This window comes from Centruroides sculpturatus, unplaced genomic scaffold (genome assembly GCF_000671375.1).
Source record: "Centruroides sculpturatus isolate CEXI.00-Female unplaced genomic scaffold, Cexi_2.0 scaffold2, whole genome shotgun sequence".
Classification (NCBI taxonomy): Eukaryota; Metazoa; Arthropoda; class Arachnida; order Scorpiones; family Buthidae; genus Centruroides; species Centruroides sculpturatus.
Window position 1 is genome coordinate 1,424,815 of NW_019384369.1, and position 23,896 is coordinate 1,448,710.

The 23,896-nt window shown below is 27.3% G+C and overlaps 1 protein-coding gene across 1 annotated transcript; it reads left to right on the forward strand.

Moving 5' to 3' along the window:
• The first annotated feature begins 632 nt into the window (after nucleotides 1-632).
• LOC111613584 lies at nucleotides 633-22,978 on the forward strand. Its single transcript, XM_023354939.1, has 6 exons — nucleotides 633-676; nucleotides 15,269-15,405; nucleotides 16,016-16,186; nucleotides 16,389-16,465; nucleotides 22,737-22,886; nucleotides 22,934-22,978. The coding sequence occupies exons 1-6, from the start codon at nucleotides 633-635 to the stop codon at nucleotides 22,976-22,978; spliced, it is 624 nt and encodes a 207-aa protein (XP_023210707.1).
• The last annotated feature ends 918 nt before the right edge of the window (nucleotides 22,979-23,896 follow it).

The window sequence follows — 23,896 nt, forward strand, 5'->3', positions numbered from 1 at the left end:
GTCAATTTTTAAATAAAAGTTTAGCTTTTTAAATCTTAAAATAAATCCTTTTCATCTTTAAAATAATTTATTCCATGGTTTTAATTATAAAATTAAAACATTTTTAATATCAGAATTCCGGTTAACGTTTATGATACGGGAATTAAGATGCATGTTTGACAGCTCATATTTTAATGTGTAATTTCATTTAAAATCTTATGATATTACAAAATTTCCTTTTTTTTAACGAATAGAAAAATTAATCAAAAATCGTTGAAAACTTTTTAAAATTTCAATTTAAATTCATGTTATAAATACTTATTCTAAAATAGAATATTAAAACGTATCTATGCAATGCGAATATTTCGATTTTTATATTTAAGTAATTTATTTTATATATAAGTTAACGAAAAAAAAATTAAAATAAAAAATTTTAAATGATAAACAAACTAGTTTTGTAAATACTTTAATTTTTTTTCTTTCTTCAATTTTTTTTCCTTTGCTGGATAATTAACTTTGCTTCTAAGATAATCCTATTAACTTATGCCATCTAAAAATATGGACAAAGTATAGGTTTATATATAATTCGATCATTGAACGTGAGGAGAATTTTCAAAAAATCTGGAGGAGTAATTTTCATCGATCATGCAACAATGACGCAATCAGTAATAGTTATGCCAAATGGCATGGCCGAAAGGTAAAAAAGATTTTCGTTTTACCATTGTCGAAATTGCGGAAGTTAAATTACTTAAGAAAAAAAAAGCATCAAAGTACTCCTCTGTGTTGGACTCGTGATCCCTCTTGGGCAATTATGATGTCATTTTAACAAGTTTCTCGTTTCGTAGTAGCAACTACACGGAATTAAAGAAGGAATAAAATAAATTAAAGGGTTATTTAAATTATCTAAATTATAATAAAAATAAAATTTAATATGTAAGAAATCTTATTGTTGTAGAAATTTATTTCGAGTTTAATTATTTCACTTAGAAATTTAAGGATAAAAAGTTTGAATTTTTTTTTTTTGAAATAATAATAGTTTAAGCATAAAGAATTCTAATTACTATACAAGAGAAAGAGATCTCTAGACCATTATTTTGTACTATTCAATGTCTCTCTCGTTTTGTTATTTTCTATGTAATGTTTTTAGCAAGACGTCCTATCAAGCTATTTTAAGCGTAATACAACAAGCTTCAAATATTTTTACTGAATATTCTTTTTGAAAGTTCTAACTACTGTAATAATTCTCTGTATGAAAACAGACTGACACTTAGAGCATTAGAATGAATTCTTTTACTAATATCTACTAAAGTTTTTCAGTGTAAAAACATGAGATTTTATATTAGACGAATTAATAATGAATCAATATGTCTCATACTTAATTTTTACAGAATGTCTTCTAATAACTTTTATCTAACGTTTTTAAGAAGAAATTTCAGAAAATTTTTAAACATTTTTCAGTATGAAAAGTTCCGTTATCAAATTTTGTATATACTCGTGATATATTCAAATGGGAATATATGAATTTATTTAATATATTCCAATATAAACTATTATATTTAAAATTTTTTAATAATATTGTGCCCAAAATATTTTGAGCCATAGAAAAATACACACTATGCACAAAATAGCTGTTCAAATGATGTTCGATGTGATTGCCGTCCTTTGCACACACAATTTAGACAGGTGATTCAATTATTCCATATATATTACAAAATCTCTGAGGTCAGAGATGACTCGAATGTTCTTCTTCGATCGTAGATTCAGTCCTCTTAAACTTGGCTACTAGTTGCCCAACAATGGTTGGAGAAATTGGTGCTCGCTCTTGTGTTTGAGGTTGAATCCTGTATCACCTCCCTGTTACTCCCTGTTACTGCGCTGGTCGACTATTAGGGTGATCTCAATGCGTTCGTCTTGCGTTAGCATGGTCCTGAAACGGGGAAAATACCCATTACATTACAACGGGGACGACCAGAGAGAGGGGTAAAAAGAGCAAATTGCCCTGGGTTCCAAAGAAGTTGGGGCCCATATGCAATATTTTCCCGTTTACTTCCTTTAATATAATAATTTAATTTGCTGTAAAGCCCCAATATGTATTTTGCCCCAGGCCCCCGCTACCCTCTGGGTGGCCCTTCATTACAGTTTCTTATGGTGCATGACATATGGGACACCCCGTATTTATAGAGAATGTGCTATAATCTATCATGCTAAATACTATTAAATATAAGTTACAAATTTGTAAATACGATATATTCTGCTTAACATTTCATAATAAAAAAGTTATTTAAAATATTTTTAAAAATAAGATATTCTATTTGACGTCTTTTAATATAAGCGATGCATGTTAATATACGACTTCTTTAATGCGGTTGTGGATTTTATATTCATTTTATAACGCATTTATGGAATTCCGCAGGTAAAACGAATTTAAATACGGTTTAATTTACAAGGTTTTAAGCCGTTTCGGTTACTTAATTGTCCATAAAGCTTACGAAAGTAGCGTAGGTGTTGCTGGATTTTTTTTTTCAACATTTTAGCATGGCCGAAAGCTTTAAAGGTAGGGATTCAGTCATCCGTGCAAATGATTACCACTAAGTTTGATTTAATCGTTTTGGCAATGTGAGAAGATATCGTAAATAGTCATTTATGATCGTTTCTGTTGCAGCTTTCACGTTTCCGTTTTTGAAAAATAGGTTGGGATATAAAGAACTATCGGTTATTTTTTTCTCTAAATATATTCTATTGTTGTTAGATATAATCTAAGTTGACTGTAATTTACAGGATTTATATAAGTTTATAACATAAGAAATAAATAAGGCCATAAATTTTAATATATCCAAACTATAAAAACATTTTTTAAAGAAATAGGAAATTAACAATAAAAAATGTCACTGAAGTGATAAATTTTAAGAAGTTACTTAGTATATTTTATGTACAGTACTTATTCAATAAATGACTTAAAAATAATTTTTAGTAAATTATAATAAAATTTTTAAGTTGATGATAAAAGAATTTAAATAGAATTTATATAGTAATAGGCTAAGTTTAAAAATATTAATAAAATCCTAAAAATAAAAATGAGAAAAATTTAATAAAATTCTCATAATTTCAAAGAATTAACAGTGATAAAAATAATAACAATAAGGTTATAATAGAATAATATTTAATTAAAATTTTTATATCTTAAATATAGTATAGAACTACTAGAATACTAGAAAAGTACCAAAATAAATTGAAAAACAAATATAAACTGTTATAAATTTTAACGATTTATTACATTCGATGAGTACACAAAAGTTAAGCTGCATTTTTATGCTACATTTGCATAATTTAATATAAATATATAATTTCTTTTTAAATAAAATCTAAAAAAATTAATCAATAAATAAATCTAAAAATGAATAAAATTTTTATATCAATAAATAAATCTAAAAATGAATAAAATTTTTATATAAATTATAAAACTTTTAAATTACTGTTTAGCACTTATTCCAATTTTTTTAGTTATGATTGTTTCATAGGCATACATATTTAAATAAAGAAACCAATAATTAATAAATTAATTTTAATGTAAAATTTAATGTTAAATTTAGAATTATTAAAAATTTTTTTGATTTTTTCACATAATAAATATTATATAACAAGTGTGAATGTATCTGTTCTTAGTTCCCTGATGTAGAACATATATGTGTGAACTCTGCACCAGAAAGTAATTAAAACAAGGAACATTGAGTTACACACTCTTAAAAACATTTGTTTACGCATAAGTTAGCATAATTTAAAAATGTAATAGTGACAGAAACGACAAGGTGGTAAGAAAAAAAACTACGTTAGAAAGTGATACCCCAATTAGAACTAATGATTCATCTGGCATTATAACAAATCAAAGAGTAACTTAAGGGTAAATCTCACGTGTTTATGTCAGAACCCTGAGGTAACCGACTTCCTGTCTTGTTTGTACTGTTTTACGCGAACATCTACGTGCGTTCATTACGTCCGTTGGCGCGTGCACCTGTGTTGCCCCCAGCCACGCGTTAATGACGTCATCTAACACTCGTGCAGTGAACCTGAACTGTAGTGATGAATGTCTGAGTATATCTCTAGTTAATTTGAAATTCCGAAGGGGAAAAAATAAATATATAAATAAAAAAATTAGCAGTTTTTCATTCAATACGGAAAGGTACTATCAATGAATATTTTAACCTGGTCTAAAAATATTTTATTGATAATATTCGATGATTTAGGATTATTTAAAAATGGTTCCTTTAATATCAAATGATTAAAAGCTTTTATTTATGGTTCCCATGTAAAATTTTCAGACCTTAAATTTCTATAATTAAACAAAATATTTTAATTAATGTCATCTTTTTAAAAAGTAAAATCCAACGCTTTAATTTATTGTACTTTAATAAATAAATAGGTAAATTTTGTTATTTTATTGTTAACTTCATTTAAAATTTTCAAAACTTAAATAACTGAAGAGAATTTTAGCTCTAATTACACGCGTAAATGATAGCCTTCCTAACAATATTAATGTTAAAAATTTCATCAATGGTGTTTTTAAAATTTATAGATTTAATAAATAATGATAATGCCTTTATATATTTTTACTGTTTATCTTTAAAATTAAAGGTCATAAATTTTTGTTGATAGCATTTTTAAAAGTTTTTATTGACAGTAGCTTGAAAAATCAAAGTCAAAAAGTTATGATGGAACCTTTATTCTTTATTCATTTCTTTTTTAATTTATAAAAGCATAATTCTATATATTTAATTTTCTAAATAAGTATAATTAAAAAAAGTAAAAGACTAATGTATTTTTCAATAACTAATTATAAATTCGAATATTTGATTGATTGTCGAGTATGAAGTCATTATTAAAGAATTCTACAGAGTAACATCGAAGCTAGTTTTTACCAAAAACGAGTCAAAGAACCTCACATCTAGTAATGGCAAAGATGGTAGCGTAGGAAAACTCATTTCTCATACTAGGTGTTCGGTATGATTAGACCTACATAAAGACTTAGAATAAGGAAAAAATATGACAGTCACCCTCTTGCCTTAAGCCATTTTGCATCTTCTAAAGGTTCCGATGGAAAAAATTTCTGATAGTTCATCTCTGATGCTAAGAAAATAACCAGTTATTTTGGTTGAAGAATGAGAAATATTTCTCACAAAACAGTATCTTTTCACATCTATTACTAAGATGGTTCTAATTCGAAACGATTTTCGGGGATTTTTTTCGAGTCGTTTGCAAACTATTTTTATTTTATTAGGTCAACGATCTCGATCCTTTTTTCTCCCTATTTTATTTCTTAACATAATTACGCTTCTTCTTAAGAATATGTGAATCTTTAAAGCATAAAGACCGAAATGAATCTACTGCACTTAGTTGCTTTTAATCTATAGATTAGTGATGAAAATTAAGTAAATACGATTTGAATATACGTTTTTCAAAATCGAAGAAGTAATTTCTAACATTCTAAATTAAAATATAACTTCGAAATTCTGTATGGTTAAGCATTACGTTAAGTAATTTAAGCCAAATGCATTGGAAAGTTCATTTTATCTGAAATATTAGTTTCTTTCTACAAGAATTTAATTTCAAAAATTACTTAAAAGAAATACCGAAATTGTCCACCACTTAAAAAATTTTTTTCTCTAAAATTCAAGAATTCTCTAGAATTGCATTCATTTCGAATGTTTCTTAGTTTAAATATGAACAATTTCATTTTATATCAATTTTACTTTTCGATACATAATTTGCTTTTTTAATGATTAAACTGAAATAAGGCAAATATAAAATGCCGAATAAAATAAAAATTTAAAAATAAAAATGAATTTTAACGTGATAGAAATGAGACAGTTTTCTTCAGGCCAGATACAAATACGATTTAATGTTTTTCAGATGTTCTAAAATTCAACAAAGAAAAGTTGTTGAACTTTTATTTTATACTTTAAAAAAATAATATATATATAACTTTTTAACAATTATAACATTGAATTTATAAAGTGATTTGAGATCAATTGCATCTTCGTAACTTCGATCTAGCTTGGCGGAACTTATATGCATGCGAATAGTGAAACCTAGTTCGTAGGTCATTTTGTAGCATAAATTTTACATTGTGTGTAGATCCAACAAACTTATTATCTTACTATACGAAGAATTCAGTTGGAAATATATCACTCTGTTACATGCTTAAACAAACAAATATTAAAACATCAATTTATATGACGTCTCCTATTTTTTAATTGGCTTATATCCGAATCTACAAAAGCCTGTTTATGAAAGCATAAGATTTATGTTTAAGCCCTTGCTTATCATAATAACAACCTTTCTATTTTGAACGTTCTTTTCTTCAATTCCAAGAAGTTATTTCGGCAAGAGACAATTTTCATCATTACATGCAGACGCCAAATCGTTTGTGGTATGCGACATTTTTAACTTTCAGACGAGACTAGTTTAGGAACAATACCTACGTCTGACTTTTGACAACAAATCTTGGGGTGGAGTGAGAAATGGCCTCCATCACCACCGTACGTAAATGACCTATGACCCGTAGAGCGCCGAGTTGGGGAAGATGCCCTTTTGTTCGACCCGTAATTTGGGGACTGGACGGAACGAATCGACGGGTTCAGGAAATCAATCCAGTATTTCGACCCCCTCTCCCCATCGACTCTCTCTCACCTGCTGCTTGGATAAGGGGGGCATACGAGAGGGCACCTGACGAGGCGCCTCTCTTTGTAACGCTCGTCCGACGCCCCTTATTCTATTCGACTACTTTTTGTCGGTTTCCGGTGAATTGGTGACCTTTGGCCTATAAGCCAGGGTCATCGAAGACGATAATTAAAGGATGCTTCCTGTATCTCGTTTGATATTTTGATTTTAAGAAGTCATCGAAATGAAGAGAAAAAATGTAAGCGAATATGCAACGTTAATATCGTAATATAATTAAGTTAAATCATTGAAACAATATTCAGATATAAAATACGAGAAAAGGAAATGAAATAAACAAAAAAATTTCATATACCACCCTCAGTCACATTGTAAAATAGTGAGTTCAGTGGCATTGCTGGATTTAACAATCAAGAAGCCTCTGGCTGTAAGCAGGTGCGGGAATGCATGAGAAACTAGCCTGATCACATTTCATCTTTTGAAAACTGTCATGTACGCTTCTTCCTCCTTTCCAATTTAAGAACTGCACGAAATATAGGACCTACTTATTAGCACGACTAAGTAATCAACGATTAATAAGTTATCTTCATCCGGAGCAAGACATTTCATCCTCACCATTTTGAAAAAAAGCTTTTCCTTATTCGAAAACACAGTAAACGTGTACATTACTGTAATCTCTGTACTATTGGGCATGCTAATATACTATAAAAGACCTGAGGCGAAGGAGGGAATGGTAAAAGAGGATGATCAGAAACAGCCGGAGGATGAAAAGAACTAAAGTCGCTGCTCCTACACAGTGGAACAGCGGGATGGCTTCCAATCTCAGACACCTGACAACTAAATTGTAGGCTGCCTTCAAACGGGGGTGATGTGCTACCAACTACTTCATGCATCTTCCCCTACCTATTTTTGGGGTCGTCTATATCGTCTAGATCCTATACCACGTTTTACAATTACAATATTGCTCATTTACTGCAGTACCTTCGCAAAAAAAAACTTAATTTTCACATATTTTATCCAACAACAAAAGATCCCGAAGAGAACCCTCTCATAACGATACATAGAAATAGTTTTAGAAAATATACTAGTATCTAATAATTGTTTTTTGGCGAGTTTACTGATCTTAGAACGAGTGCTTTAGTGGAATTATCTACAAAATATACTGAGCTTTTCTTTAGGTAAATTATAAAGTGAAGCAGATACCTTTTTAGAAATAGTCACTTTTGATATAAAATATCATTAATCACAGTTAAGGCTACTTTACTCGTAATACATTAATGCCAATCCATTGACCTCGACGTATACGTTACAACAAAACGGACTTAACAGGTTAAATCTTTTAAGAAAACATGAAGCTGTTGGAATAACTACCCTCTATGATTTATACCACTTTGTTGCCTTTTAATCAATATGATGGAATAGACTTAAGTTTACAGCGGCGAGATTTCTTATCACAAAGTGATGTTATCTTTTGGTCGTGACTAAACTCCAACTTGTGCTACCATTTTTTCTTTATTTTTTTCGTTGTTAGCTCTTAAAAATATATATGCTACTTTAACCGATGGATATAGCTTAAACCATCGATCATTAATCGGTCCAATGATAGTCTATTGTTCGTTTGTGGGTGGTACAAGATACTTAAGAATAGCTTTCAAAATTTATATACGAGGTTAACGAAATTTTTAGTTATAAATTATTATTTTGTAAACAATTTTTTAAGAAAACATTCATCTATCAAAAATGAGGAAGCTTCCTTATTTAAAATATGAGATCTTTAACTTAGATGAGAGTCGAATGGAATGTAACTTTTTTAAGGAGTAAAAACAATCTGTATTTCCGCTATAAACAATATTTCAATTTAAAGAATTGTTTATATTAAATTTCTAATTTTAAAACATTAACTATAAATAAGATAAATATGCACAGAAAATGTTTAATTAAAATTCTGTAGGCATTTATTTAAAAAAAATTATAGCTGTGATAGCTGTTGCAAATTATAATAAATTATTAGAAGAGAGAGAGAAAAAAACTTAAAAGTGAATTAGATAACTATAAAATAATTAAGATAATTCGTTGATAGAAAATTTTGTTCGAATAATTGAAAATTTTTATAAAATTTTACGTTTTATACATATACAGTATTTATAAAAGCAAACTATTTAAAAAACTTATTTAAATTGTCTAAAAGATATTTAAATTTAAAATAATGTTAAAAATTGACTAGTTTACATTTTTTTTAAATTATTTAAATTATTCACTTATAATTTAAATAAGAATATTATAAATTTTATTATTTATGCACAGTTTGAACAATCGGTAAGTTATTTTCATAAGAAATCGTGTTACCAGTCTTCAAATGTTACCTTAAAAGTAAGTAATGAAATATTACATAAAATTAATTACTTGTCATGGCTTCTTAACTTCTTAAAAATAATAATAAATTTTTATTCATAAAATATAAATTTGAAAAAAGCGACCGTTTTTGCATATTTTCAAGTAAATTGAAGTGTTTTATGCGCTGTCATTTAGAAATTAGCATTATAGGAGATAAAAAATTTTAAAATTTTCTTCAAAAATAATACTGTATTTTAAAGAAACATATTGATTATGAAATGTAAAGATTTATTCTTCTTTATGACTTTAAATTGTGATAAGATGCATTTTCTATATAAATAAACAATAATAACGAATATTTACGCCAGAATAGCAAGAAGACATTGAAAATATCGATAAATTTATATTACGAAGATTTATTTGGAATCGTTTACCGCTCAATTAGAAATAAAATTTTAAGTATTTATATTATATGCAAGAATGAATAGTATAAAACTTCTTAAATGTTAAAAATTTCATTTTGGTTTCATGAAATTAAATTTATAATCCGCTTAAGTTATCCTTCTTTATTGAGGAAAAATGATGAGTGGAACTTAATTCAAAACTTATAAAATTTTTTTAAAAATTAAAATTTATTCATATTGAAAGTTTAAAATATAAATAACTATTTTAAGTTAAGAATTTATTTAGATACGTTTTAAATAATTTTAAATTAATGTCATTTTGTTAATAAATAGTTAATACATTCAACGTGCAATTTCTAGCACATACCACAGTGAGACTCATAAAGCAACAAACAAAAGAAGAAATATTTGGAATTGGGTAGGTTTCTAAACACACGTCCTCCGATATGTTGAATACACCAACCAAAGAATGTCGGTTTGCATCTCACCTAGATAAGTACAGTAATGTATGTACATTTCAGTCTGAATTTTGAATTCTTTTACGTAAAGATATGGTTTATACAGTAAAATTTATAGTTTTTTTTTCTAAACAAAGACACTCAGTTATTTTTTCTACAGAAATTGTTTTATTTTATTATCTATATTATTATAAATCTTATGTTTAAACATTTATAATAATATAGATAATAAAATAAAACAATTCAACGAATTTCTTCCTATAAATGCATATATAATATAGAACTTAATAGAAAATTATGAGTTAAATTAAATTTCTCCCATTATCAGAATGATAATCAGAAGCTAATGATAAAGTTAATTTTTCTTTTATTTTTCGCATAAAACAGAGTGTCATGTATAAATTTATAACGTGTTAGTCATTGTGATCAGTTTATTTTGGAATGAAAACTTGATGTAATAAACTGTCCATTCAATAGCAAAAACTGTCAAAATTTAGCATTTGATAAATTTATTAAACTCTTAAGTACGACTCTTCATACAGCTTATTTTATTTGTCATTCTATCAATATTTATATAATGTAAATATTGATCCGAGTAGACGTGACCTTCGATACATCAATATAAGAGTACAATAATACGGGGTGAACACTTATCAAGCTGACAATTTCCGTAACGTTCCCCCACATTGGTCTGCTCGTCACTTGGCATCTACCGGCTTGTAATTATGAAGGTGAGAGGGATTTTCCGAAAATGAAACGAAGGAGATGAACAGCAATGAGGGAGAGATGAGATTTGGGGTGGAGAAACGAGATGGATAGACACAGGTGCTAATCATGCATTAGGTTTAACCGTCAAAGACCGAGCAATTTGCTTCGGGCTATATTTTGTGATAAGTCAAATGTCAGTCAAGTGGGAGGCAAAACTCAACCTACTTTATTTATTTACATACAAAACAGACCGCGGTAAATGGACTTGGATATATTCTTATAAAGATGAAAAACAGAACTTTAATTATAGTTAAGAATTTCATTAGCTTATATCTTTAGTATCGATTATATTCTAAAATAGTTATGACATTGTGACGCAATTAATTAATTTTAGGAGTTATATCTAGTATCATTTAGCGCATTTTTAGTTGTTTTTCTCGCGGTAGATTTCGTGTATTGATTCTACTGATCTGAAATTATAAATCAACAGCAGAATAATTGTTAAAAAGTTCTAAAACACATTTTTGCGAGCGATTAACGCTTTCAACATCGTTTCCAATTGCCTTCAATTTAACTCTTCAAATATCATCAATAGCTTCCCAATAACCTACATAAATACTATAAACATTATTTTGATCTTACGAAGATTTCAAATTTTACATTATAAATTAACATAAATATGAATGAAAGAATCTGAACAGTAGCTACTGTTACGGTATTATGCAATATAATAAGAATATAATTGTTTTAGGTTTAATTTTATATTAAAATTGTTAACAATATTTAATCTATTTAATTAATAATATAAAAATAACAAAAAATCTTCCAGAACATAAAATTGCAATCAAAAACAGGATTCAGTTAACGTATGAAACATCGTAGATATGTCACCAATATGGCGTCTTGGAGTGCCATTCAGTAGTTTTTACAAGACATGTACAATTTGTCAAAATAACCGATTCTCAAAAATTTTTTTCCTGTTTTTTTTCTTCTTCTTCCTTTTTTTAAAGTCTTTGATTGACCGCTTGCACCTGTCCGTCAGTTTAAGAATGAAGCGCGTGACCGCACGAGCTATGACATTCAGTTATAGATAGAAAGGCCTCAGGGGTGCCAGATTCGGCACGTAATATATAGGAGATAGAAAAATTGATGGAGGAGAAGAGAAGTAGAAAAAGATGATTGTGAAGAATTATAGATGTACGCGATTCAACAAAAGTCATGATAGAGTTGGATGACCTCTTCCACTACACTTTTATATAAATGCATTACTATTATTAATTTTTTTTAATATTTAAAAATTTAATGATTATCCGAGCTAAAGGATTTAACATATTATTTGGTTACAATGTATAAAAATGCTGACCACAATTTTTATAATTTAAAATAGGAGTAGTTATAATTTTTTTAATATAAATTCACTCCCTTTAGTATTTTAAATTAAAAAATTTAATATAATGTAGTTAAAGTTATGATTAGTATGTTTCTCACGTAATTAAACTTGAACCTACTCGAAAATTTATATTCTTTTAGATTATTGTTGTAGGCAGGAAGATATAATATATATCTCTCCTTTTAAAATATGGCCATTTTTGTGATTAATAATAAAGTTTGCAAAACAGGACTACCTTCCTCGTACATTCAATAGAGTAACTTCTGGTTAACTCTTATATTTTAGCAGATTCTTTCTAGTTTTTTTTCTTCTAATGTATATATAAGATTATATAAAGGAATGATCCTGGATCATCAGTTATGAGGTAATTATAATGCGGCTAGTACAATCTGAGGGTGCTCTTTCATATTTCAAAATAAATCTCACTCAACCTTTTTCATTTCTCAAAAGATGATTGTATCATACATCTTTAGTCGGAGATGTGATCACATTAATCACGAAAATCATACCTTCTATTCATAAAGCGACAGTAGCCGTTCTTTACATTCAATGACACTTTGTAACAAAGGGAAAAACTCAAACTGGAAAATGTAATAACTTCACAAGGAAATCACAGATTTTTTCCCCTATCAAAATATGTATCATTTCATCATAAAATGTAAACAAATCACGTTATAAGTGTAAATCTAATTAATAAATTTTACTGTTTCACGATCCATTTTGTTAACGGTTAAACGGAATCATTCCAGTCACGTGTTATCGAGGTATAACGGTTGTTATATGCCTGAGAAGTCATTGTTAAAAAGCAATTAGCTGTTCGATATATTGCTATTGTTTTTTTTAAACCTGCAAGATACTTACGTTTTGAGAAATATATGAATAATAGATAATTATTAACATTTTACAGCACAATACAATAATTTATTAGCAAAGTAAAGATTAATCATATTTTAAGTAGAATATAGTTTGAACAGATTTGTAATTACTAAATGATGAATGAATTATAGGCTATGTTGTAGAATATACTATATCTTGTATAGAATGTGTGTATTATACGACAGTATATAAGCTTAGATTTTATTATTTTTATTTATAAATTATTCGAATGACACTTATATGTACTTTACTGTAATAAGTGTATATTAAGTTAAAATAAAAATCAAATGCTATAAATTACACGTTATAAATTAGTAATAGAAAATATAGCTTATGCATATGATAAACAGCATAAGGTATATTTGGGAGGAAGAAGTTAAAACAGTATAATTTACTTATTTTCATTATCTTTATATTAATTCATACTGTACAAATTTAGAATATTTGTGACACAGAATAAAACACTATCAAACGACGTGTCAGATGAACTATTGATTTATAGAAAAATATAGTATAGATTAAATATTAATATTATATTATAAAGTAAATATATTATACTAAAAAGTAATTATTATTGTATACAAATTAATTAATTATATATTGGTAATAACAGATAAATATATTTGTAAAACTGCATACTATGAGTTATATGCAATTCAAACGTTATTCATTAATTTTTAAATGAAGTTTCAACATAAATTCATTATCGATCTAGAAATGCCCAATTTAATCTGTTGTGTAAGTGCAATCACGATAACACGGGTGATAATTAGCTTTCGTGACATCGTTGGTACGTATTTTAATTATGAGAAAGTCGCATGGTTCGGATGATTTCATTTCTTGAGAATGTTATTGCAAAAGCGTGGAACTTCCATGCGATTCCCACACCATCGATTTGTCGCATGGTTGATGGTAACTTCCATCGGAATCAACTAAGCCCATCATCTGACGGTACATAAAACAGGTCTCTCGACTTAATTACCATCCAAGCTTGTCATCGGAGCGTGAAGAGATTCCCTCCATGGCATTCTCAAAGATCAAAAGGTGCGTTCAAGTTAATTAGCAAACAGTTTTTACCTTTAGTTCAAAAATCTAATTTGAAATAATTTTCACATTTAACAACGTACAGACTAATTTATAACTAGAAAGAATTTAAAAAATAATAATAAAAAATAATAGATATTTAAGATCAACAGCTATGACAGATGATTGCCCATAGAATAGACAACGTGACACATGCTATGTGTTTGATTGATAAGCATTCTACGACCGAATACTTCTATGGACGATTCATATGCATTTTCTATTCTGTTCTCATTGCTTCTTCCTCATTCATAAGTGTAACAAGTAGATAATTTGTTACGCCCATTCTAACATTCTTACATTCCTTTTTATAATAATGAACATCTCGTAGAATGATTATTAAATAAAACCTTTTCAATTTAACTTAAGAGTTACATTTATTTATGAAGTTCAACATCAGTAACGATACAATCATCAATTCGAACAATATATAAACGTAAGCGCTAATTGAAAAATATAACTTATCTCTTAGTCTCGAATTTATGAAGGGTAGTTTAGAAGGACAGAGCTATTATTGCCAACAAGCACCTGAATGATGGATCTGCTGATTGACCTTCATGCAATTACTCACTTGCAACAGTAGCGTATGCATCAGATTGCACTAGACCATTTCTGTTACATTTAAATGGTTCGTTGCTTAACATAAAACTTAACCATGTCCTTTGTAAATAGATTTAAAGTAATTAATTTCCTTTACTAAATATGCTAAACATCATACATATTTTACTTTTTTTATCAATATGTAGGAAGCCAGATGAATATTGTGAATATACGTGTGCTAATGTACTGTACATGTATGTATATATATTCTTTTGTTTTTTATTAATATATTTTGCCACTTACAACTGTCAATAAATTTAAAAAGATTATCAGTATTATTGATTGAAAAGTCCGTAATTTGATTAATTACGCTATAAATTTTTCATTATTTGTTCTACCTACCCTGCATTATTTTTGCTTAGAACTATCTTTTAATCTAATTATTACTTGGTCTGTCAAACAAAATGATATAGAATCTTCAAAGTAGTAATTTTCCATACTTTATAATTATAAAAATTTTTAGTTTTAAATTATTTTTCGCATATTTTTTTTTATATAAACAAAAAATATAGAGCAACTGTAATTATAGGATACTAACTTAAGATGGTTATAATTTAAATATTTCATATTTTTTATAATAAATTACGAAAATATATATATAATATAAATTATAATTTCTATAATTAATATTGTTAAGGATGCACAGTTTATTGACAAAAATATATTATAAAATTCGAAATTTAATTTAAAATTCTTTAATGATTTAATTAATGAATGTGTTTAATACGATGATTTTAAAACTATTATTATTTTTTTATGTATAGGATAACTCTGCTTTGCACATTTATTGTCGGTGTTCTTCTCATCATTGTCAATTGCCATCAAACTGCACATCATCATACAAAAACTTTAGATACGCAAATAACTAGTCAAATTTTTAATATAGCACAACAACTTCTTGGTACGTATCCTTATTTAATATACATATAATATATACGACTGAGATTAAATATCGCTGAAAGCAACGTTACAGAATAATAATTGTATTTCTGTGACTGCTATTATTTGTTTACATAATTTATTTAAATAAGTCATTGACCGTAGTGAAATACGATATTGTTTACTCAATTAATATTATATTTAATTTATTCCAATAGTAATCTTGTTGGAATAAGCCATACATAAATATCAAAGCGTGATTATTTCTTTTATTTCTTATTTACAATTTTTATTTATTTATATGCTGTTTCGTTTCGTAACATATACGAAGATAGTAAAGCTTAATTATTATATATATTTCTAAGACATCTTTATATACCGTAATTATTATTTGTAAATTCGAAAAAACTGTTAATTATTGCATCAATAACTCATTTTTATTGTTTAATCATTAACTAAATTTTCTACAAATTTGTTTTATTGATACTATTTATAAGAGATGAATTTATTCGTATTACATTTTTATTCACTTTTACGAAAAATCAAATAATATAAACTAATTAGATACTGCTTCTTTCGAATATTTTAATATATACAGTATATATGCAATAACAAGTATTATATTTTACTAGCCGCACCTAGAACTTGTACCTATCATGGTAGCGATTATCCTTGCATGCTGGCTGTATCCTGTTGGATTCAAGGAAAGAAAGCAATCGACCTATGCAGTGGAGGAATGTTCTGGAGTTGCTGCATCCCTAGAAATGCCACACCAACCGGAAACAATTTAATTAAAAATCCAGGTAAAATAAGTTTAATGCATGATTTAATAATTTAGTGATTTGACTGTATAGAAGGAAATATTTTTCTTATACATACAATAATCATAAAAAATACTGAAGAAACGAGTCTTTATGTTTTAGATTATACTGGTTATTTAACAGTAATTTTCATATTGTTTCTGTATTTTAAATGAATTATTGACCGGTTTATCTTTGTCTCCAGCATGCGGAAAAGTTTACATCAGAAACTCGAAAATCATTGGAGGAGAAAATGCTGAATTGGGAAACCAACCATGGCATGTAAGTAGATAGACCTATCCACGGATATGTATATAGCCCATGAAAAGGTTTTAAACGGTCGTCAAAAATAAAATAAAATAACAACTAAATAATCTGTAATTATAAATTTAAATAAAATATTAAAATAATCTGAGAAAATATACAAGAAAACAAATATGAATGAAAAATTCGTATTAATATTATTTTTCTTGCTATATCGTGTATTATGAAAAGTTATAGGTTCTTTAATATTAAGAGCTCATTTTGTTATAAAATATATTGTCCATCAGTTTTAAGTAGGTTTTATAATACTTATAGACATAAATTAATTTTTTTTTTTTGCAATAATGTATACAAATAAAACTTACCAATTGAACTGGATTGGTCAGTATGAAATCCGATTTTCACCTACTCATTATTTTTAAAGTTAACTTAAATAATAAAAATCACATCTATATTATTATTTCCTTATTTTTATTACTCGGTATCAACTTTAGAGAAAAATAAAAGAATATTCGAATAATCTCTTTTAAAAACAGGGGGAGGAAAGCTATGAAAATTAATACGTGTATATTTAACTAAATGTATACCACCACTTAATACTGTAAATAAATAATTACTTATTAAATATTGAACTAATTATTGACGAATTATTGCACTTATAATAAAATATAGAAAACGATATAACTCGATTCTACGTATGAGGTTCTTTAATAAATCAGTCATTCTAATCATTTCATATATTATTTGGCAAAATATAAAAATATACAAGAAAATAAACGACCTGATATGTACTTGTATTTGCATGAGAGGAATTTTAGAAATGCTAAAATGAACGTGACCTATAAATTTATCATTTTTTATGCAGTAGGTCTATGTAATATAAAGAGAGGTAAATTAGTTATTTACTATATTCAAGAATTTTTATGTCTGTATAATAGTATCTTAATAATCTAATATTCCGTTAATAAATTCTGTATAATAGTTACCATCTGAAAAAAGAAATAAATTTCGAAGTGGCAATGCTGAGAATATTATATTTGATGAATGTTAATTTGAAGATATATCTTTACATTTTCTATTTATTACTATAATTTTTTAACAGCATTTAAATTGTATAAACTTTGTATAATTTTCCAAAAATGTTATATGTAAATATATATAATACTTTTATAATTTCGTAACATATTTTGATATAATTATTAAATAGCAAACAAAATTATTAAATGTTATTTCTCTATAACAATCAAATAATAGGAATAATTACTCATAATGAAATATATATTAGTAAATACATAAATCACTTAATATTAAATATAAAAGCAAAAATGGGATTTAATAGTCTTTATTTCATAAAATAAATAACTTTTTTTTTATTTCATTGAGGGAAAAACAATAAAACCTAGTTAGAGACATGGTTCTCTTAAAAACAACTAGAAAAATTAGAAGTAGATTTTAAAACATGGGCTCATGCTTTATTATTTTTACATCTCTGAAAAGATTAAGGATAATATAAANATTAAATATGATTTTAGACAAACTGTAAACATAATAAATCAGAAAAATAAAATAAAATTATAAAATCATTATAAACTTATGTATTTTTTAATATTCAACATTTCTTCATAATTTTTAAATAAATATAATTTAATTTTATAGAATTAATTTTAACAGTTGAATAATTTCACAATTATTGTTTTTCTTAAATTGTTGACTATTTTACTTTAATTATATATATTTTTTTCTCATAACTTAAAGTAAAAAACTTCATCGTTATCGATTTTATGATGATAATTCTACATAAAATTGCTGACATTTGAAAGTATAACTTTATAAATGTTTATTAAATTACAAATTAATTTCAAGGTTTTAAAAATTATATAAATTTATATTATATATTTCTCTTAAAAAATTAATATGTCTATTAATATCTGTGTTTTAACATTTCGTTGGTGCACAAGAATAGTGACACAACTCAAAAATTTCCACTTTCGAATTTATTGTAGAAATGTATAGCAAACTCCCCATATTTTTATGTAGAAGAACGAACACTAATATTTATTTCCAAAAAAGATTTGAAAATTTTAAAAATCCAAGATCATGAGAAAGCCTTGCAGGAAACAAACTTTTAAATAGCTGTTCTGGAAGATCTATTTTTTTTTTTTTTTTTTGAGTTGTGTCACTATTCTTGTGCACCAACAATTTCATAGATAAATTGAATTCGATGAAATTTTTTAGATCAGACAAGTCATAAAATTTTTAAATATTTTTAAAATTATAAAATAAAAAATTACAGAATTAATAAAGACCTTTTTAAATAAAGAATCTCAAAAAGATTTCATATTGCATACCATAAAAAATGCGTTAAATAATTCTTAATTTTTGGATGAAAAATTCTAATAATTAGTATCTAATAATTTAGAGTGATGTCATCGGTTTAAAATTCCTAATTATGATGAACCAATCTAGTGATTATTTGTGGACACACCCGACCTTGAAGCAGAGTGATTGCCCTGACGATTGGGGGTTACCTTGCTTACTGATATCATAACAACCAATCGCATTCTCATAATGTAATATGCTTCTCTGAATACATAAATACTCACTCTTCGTAACACATCGTATTAGTTATGCTTCTTAGATTTATGTTTTATTGTATATAAATCACCACTTTATATCATTTATCTAGTGCTAATTAGGCTACATCATATGCCCTTGTTATATGTTAAAATAATCCTTTCCATTATGCATTATGCCATTTAAACTTCAATTTTTTATTATTACTTTTTTAATAAATTAAAACAAGTTTTTTTAAATAAATATATTCTTCAATATTGATGGTTTTGATGAAAAAAATTTACGACTTGAATTTTTCTGATCTTTAAGTTTTTATGCATTTTTATATTAACATAATTCAATCTTTTTCAATAAAGTTTGATTAAGTCTGTACAGTACAATAAAAATGTTTATCGAATGGTTATAAAGTTTATTTATAAACTTGTAATAATAAATCTTAAGTTGTTATCGTTTAATTTTAAGTTGAATTTGTGAACATATCGTAATTTTAATAAAATTTAAAACAAATTTTTAGTACAATTTAAATGCAATAATTTTTTTTCATTTTCATTAATCTTTATAAATGGGAGCCTAATAATAATTTGAATTAATTCTTTGTAAATAAATTTTTAAAAATTTTATACCAATAAAAGATGAATAATTAATCATAATTTGATTCTATTATAAAATTAAATATTGATTCTTAAGTTACATACTGTAAAACCTTATTAGATAATTCTGATTTTAGTTAGATACTTTAAGATTTAAAATATTTAATATTTTAAAGTTTATATTTTTCATTTATTTTATTCAGTTTTTTTATAACGTAAAATCTATAACTATTGCACCATTCGGGGTATATTTTGCACTTTGCCAAGGGAAGGATAGTGATTTTCCGCCTTAATTTTCGGGTTTGGTAGTTCCCCCACTCATTAGAACAACGTGATTTACGGCTGGGTCCTATCTCGATGATAGATAGATTCTACAATTGTACTAACATAGAAATACCGCTCCCTTTTAACCACTAACGGGTATGCACGAAGCTCATTGGGCAAAACGACAAGTAGTAAACAAAATAATTCTTACAAACCCTATCAATTTTATAAATACTATTAAACAAATGATGGATACTTTGGTAAAAGCATCTAAAATAGAGAAAATACTTTCTTATAGTTAAGTTAACTATGGTTATCCCTAATATTTGTGCTCTATCAAATTTTTCTGCATCTCTCATTCATAATTCGATTAAGAAAAATCTCTCTAGGTTATTTTATTATTATAATCAAATTTATTTATTGTAATTTTTTTTAAAAATTGATAAAATGTGAAGAATTTAAACATAGACTTATGAAATGCCACTATTATTGTCGTCAATAACTAATAGTAAACTAATAACAATTAATGGTACTATAGAGCTTAAATCTTCTCAGAAAATTGCATATATCACATGGTTATTATTTTACATTATTTAATTCTGTTTAATTGTTTAATATGACATATAATAATTCTGCGTCGATCACGAAATATCGTTCACAAATCTATAACACAAATATTAGGCCTACTTTTTAAGCAGAAAATTAATTATTTAGTCATAGAATGTCCTCACCCCGTCCAAATGTCTGCAAACTAGGCAACTGTCGCCAGTTCAGGGACAAAATACTGGTGAGATAGGTATTCTACACCTTTTGTTTGCGGGACAGATAATGATCTTTGTCTCCAGCATGACGTCCTACACCGGATTAGAACAGAGTAGAAATTTGGTAGATAAGAAAAGATCATGCTTAAAGCATAATCTTATCTACTTTACGAACCTATTTCAAAGTCGAGCATTAAAGAAACATCAGTCGTTAGAAAAATTTAAAACTTATTTCAATTTCTTCGAAAGATCGTAAAAATAAAAACGGTTTTTCTATTGTTAAGTTATTTTCTTAAGAGTAGCAACGGTTAAATTTAATTTATATGACCCCCGACCTTCAAGTTTACTTCGTTTATTTGTCATAATATTTGTAACCCTCGAGCTATTTTAAGTGAAAGAATATCTACAGAAAAATCTGAGCTTTAGTTTAAAATATTTTTCTTTTCTTTCTTTTTTATAATTAGAGTTTAACTATTGTTGTTGAAAACAAACGGACATAAACGCGAGAAAAACTATTTTTACACATCATTATCTGTAGATAAGTATTGGAAGATGGATTGAGCTTTTCAATATTATTGACTATTGTTTAAATGTTAAACTATAAATAAAGTTTTAAAAAAGTACTTTAATAAATCGAATCGATTGAAGAGTAAAAATTTAATTTCTATTCTTGGTTTATGTTAATTTTATTTAAGTTAACATAATAACTATTTGAGGTGCAAAAATGTAACGCACTTAAAATTGATTAAAAAATTTGCAAATCGAAGACTTTTTCGGCACAATAAAAGGACGATTTAATAACATGTTAAATCTTTATTCGTATTTAACCACGATGGTTCCCATGTTGTCACCATTTAGTACCATTGTTTGCTAGTAGGCAAAACTATAATTATCACGATGTCATATGACGGAATCTGTCCTTTTTTTATTTACATTTTCACGGCCTGGTACTTTTGTTTCGATCATGTGTACTTACTGACCCCGACAATTATTGTTTTGTGTACAGTACATTCATCCATACATCAGGTGACAAATCTAAGTTTTTAAATGACCAATTTATTTTAAGAACTTCTATACATTTAAATGTGTTTTAAAAATTTTAAGTGATTTTTAATTTTGAACTCTTCAATAAATTATTTTGTGTAGGTTATAATAATTTTAAATTTGGAAAAAAATAGAAGAAATTACTTAATTTTTTAAAATGCTTTTTTACCCGAGAAAGTTTTTATAAATGAAAGTATTAAGTGTTTAGAATTTTTTATAGTTATAAAAATAATAGAAAATAAAATTTATATTTTAAAAATGATTTCTAATTTTAAAATGATCTTAATTTAAAACTTAATTAAAATGATAAAAACTTTAGACTTAAAATTGAAAAAGGTTTAGATAAAAAATACGCTTTAATTAAATTCAAAATTAATCCATTTCTTCTTAAGATATTTTGTTAACAGAGGGCGCCACATGTTTGCAAAAACTTCCATATGACGTAGTGTAGGCGTGTTTTCGTATCGACGCATGTATCATTTGAGGAGTCTATTGGTTTATCGACAAAGAAGGCGTGCTTAATTTCATCCAATAGAGATCACGAATCACAATTGTAACTTTGACAAATCAGAAACGATGTTTTCAATTCGTCACCGTTTGTGGCACCGAAACCGAAACGATACTACGGGACGTGTCGCGAGTGTCAAGGTCATTTTCGGGACTGACCCACTCGTTACGGCAGGGTAGAATGGAACTAGACAGGTAGAGCGTCCCAATTTATGCTAAGGAAGAGACTAGAATTTGAAAAAGCCTCAGGGTAGACTAGACCGGCGCGTTTATCTCCGACACATCTCTCCCCCTGTATTTTTCCGGGAAGGCACTCGGGGAGTGTTTGTGGAGTTGAGCGTGGGGGATAGAAGAACGGGGGGTATCAACTAAGTCCCGCTCACCTGTGGCGGAGTAGCTCAGGTGCGGCCGAGACTCCAGTGAAGTGTGCAGGCGAGTTATACGGACGAACGTTTTTCCAGTTTGTAAGAGTACTATCGAGTGGATCTACGCGAACTTAAAGCTGGGCTAAATTTAGTTTATTTATTTGTTTTTTTGATGATGGCCCAGCTAAGCCCACTTGGCCACGCTGGTAGCCCGAATGCTGGAAATGCACAGAAGAGAAAGGTGGACGATTCTGATGATGTCACAGGTAGATTGTCGCCTGGTAAATCGGATGATATGCCATCTGCCTTCGGTCTGATCGATTCACCTAATGAGGTACTTTTCTCTATTTACATAATAGATACATGTATATTTTTAAATAGTTAAATTCCTTAGCACATACCAGCGTGCTAGAGGTAGGTTATTAACATTTATATAGCTTTTGCTCGGTTAGGGTAATAATTCTTTTTTAACTTCACTCCACGTGCTAAACATTAACTTCCGAATTTAGATATTAGTTTTAATTTACTACTGATTACTTTAGTTCTCCATTGAAAGTAACTTATTTCATTTGCCGGTAAGAATGCTGTTTTAGTAAATCTAATTGCAAGATTGTCCTAAAATTTTAGGCTTATTATTGAATTTTGTATACAGAAAATTGCTAAGTTTACCATGAAATGCAACAAGTTAACACTCACAAAAGTTCTTGTTTAGGGTGCTGTCCATTCTTCTGACCTACATCACCGCATACCTTCAGGCATTAGAAGTATACAATAGATTGACCTGTCCTGCAGTAGGCAATTTAAAATAAGAAAAATTCTTAGGAGTTCGTTTCTGTTATAAAATAAGACACACATATGTTAAATTTATAAAAATATTTAAAAAAATTATTTTATGAAACATAGATATTAAGATTTTAATACGAAAATGCTTAATGTTTATCAAGAATCTTTTTATTTATTTTTTATGGTAAGCACCCCTTTCAAATTCAATACCCGAATTCCATTAATNATATATATTAAAACTGTGTTAAATATTTTTCATTGTCAAATAGACTAAGATCAGGAAGACAATTTAAAAATTAAACTATTGCGAGGAAAATTTGTTAAAAAGTAAATTTTACTGTAGAGTATCAATATTTGTAGTGCTCTACATCAATTTTCATTATAACTTTACGGGGCGTATTATAACTTTTAGGAGACGTTTGATACACATTGCAGAGAAAGTGCGAAGAAGTAACATTTTTTTTTTGTTGTTATTAATTGTTAGCTCTCTTTCTACTATCAGAAATCTTATTAGCGTCAGACGGTACGAAAACTTAACATCAAAACACAAAGACAAGTCCA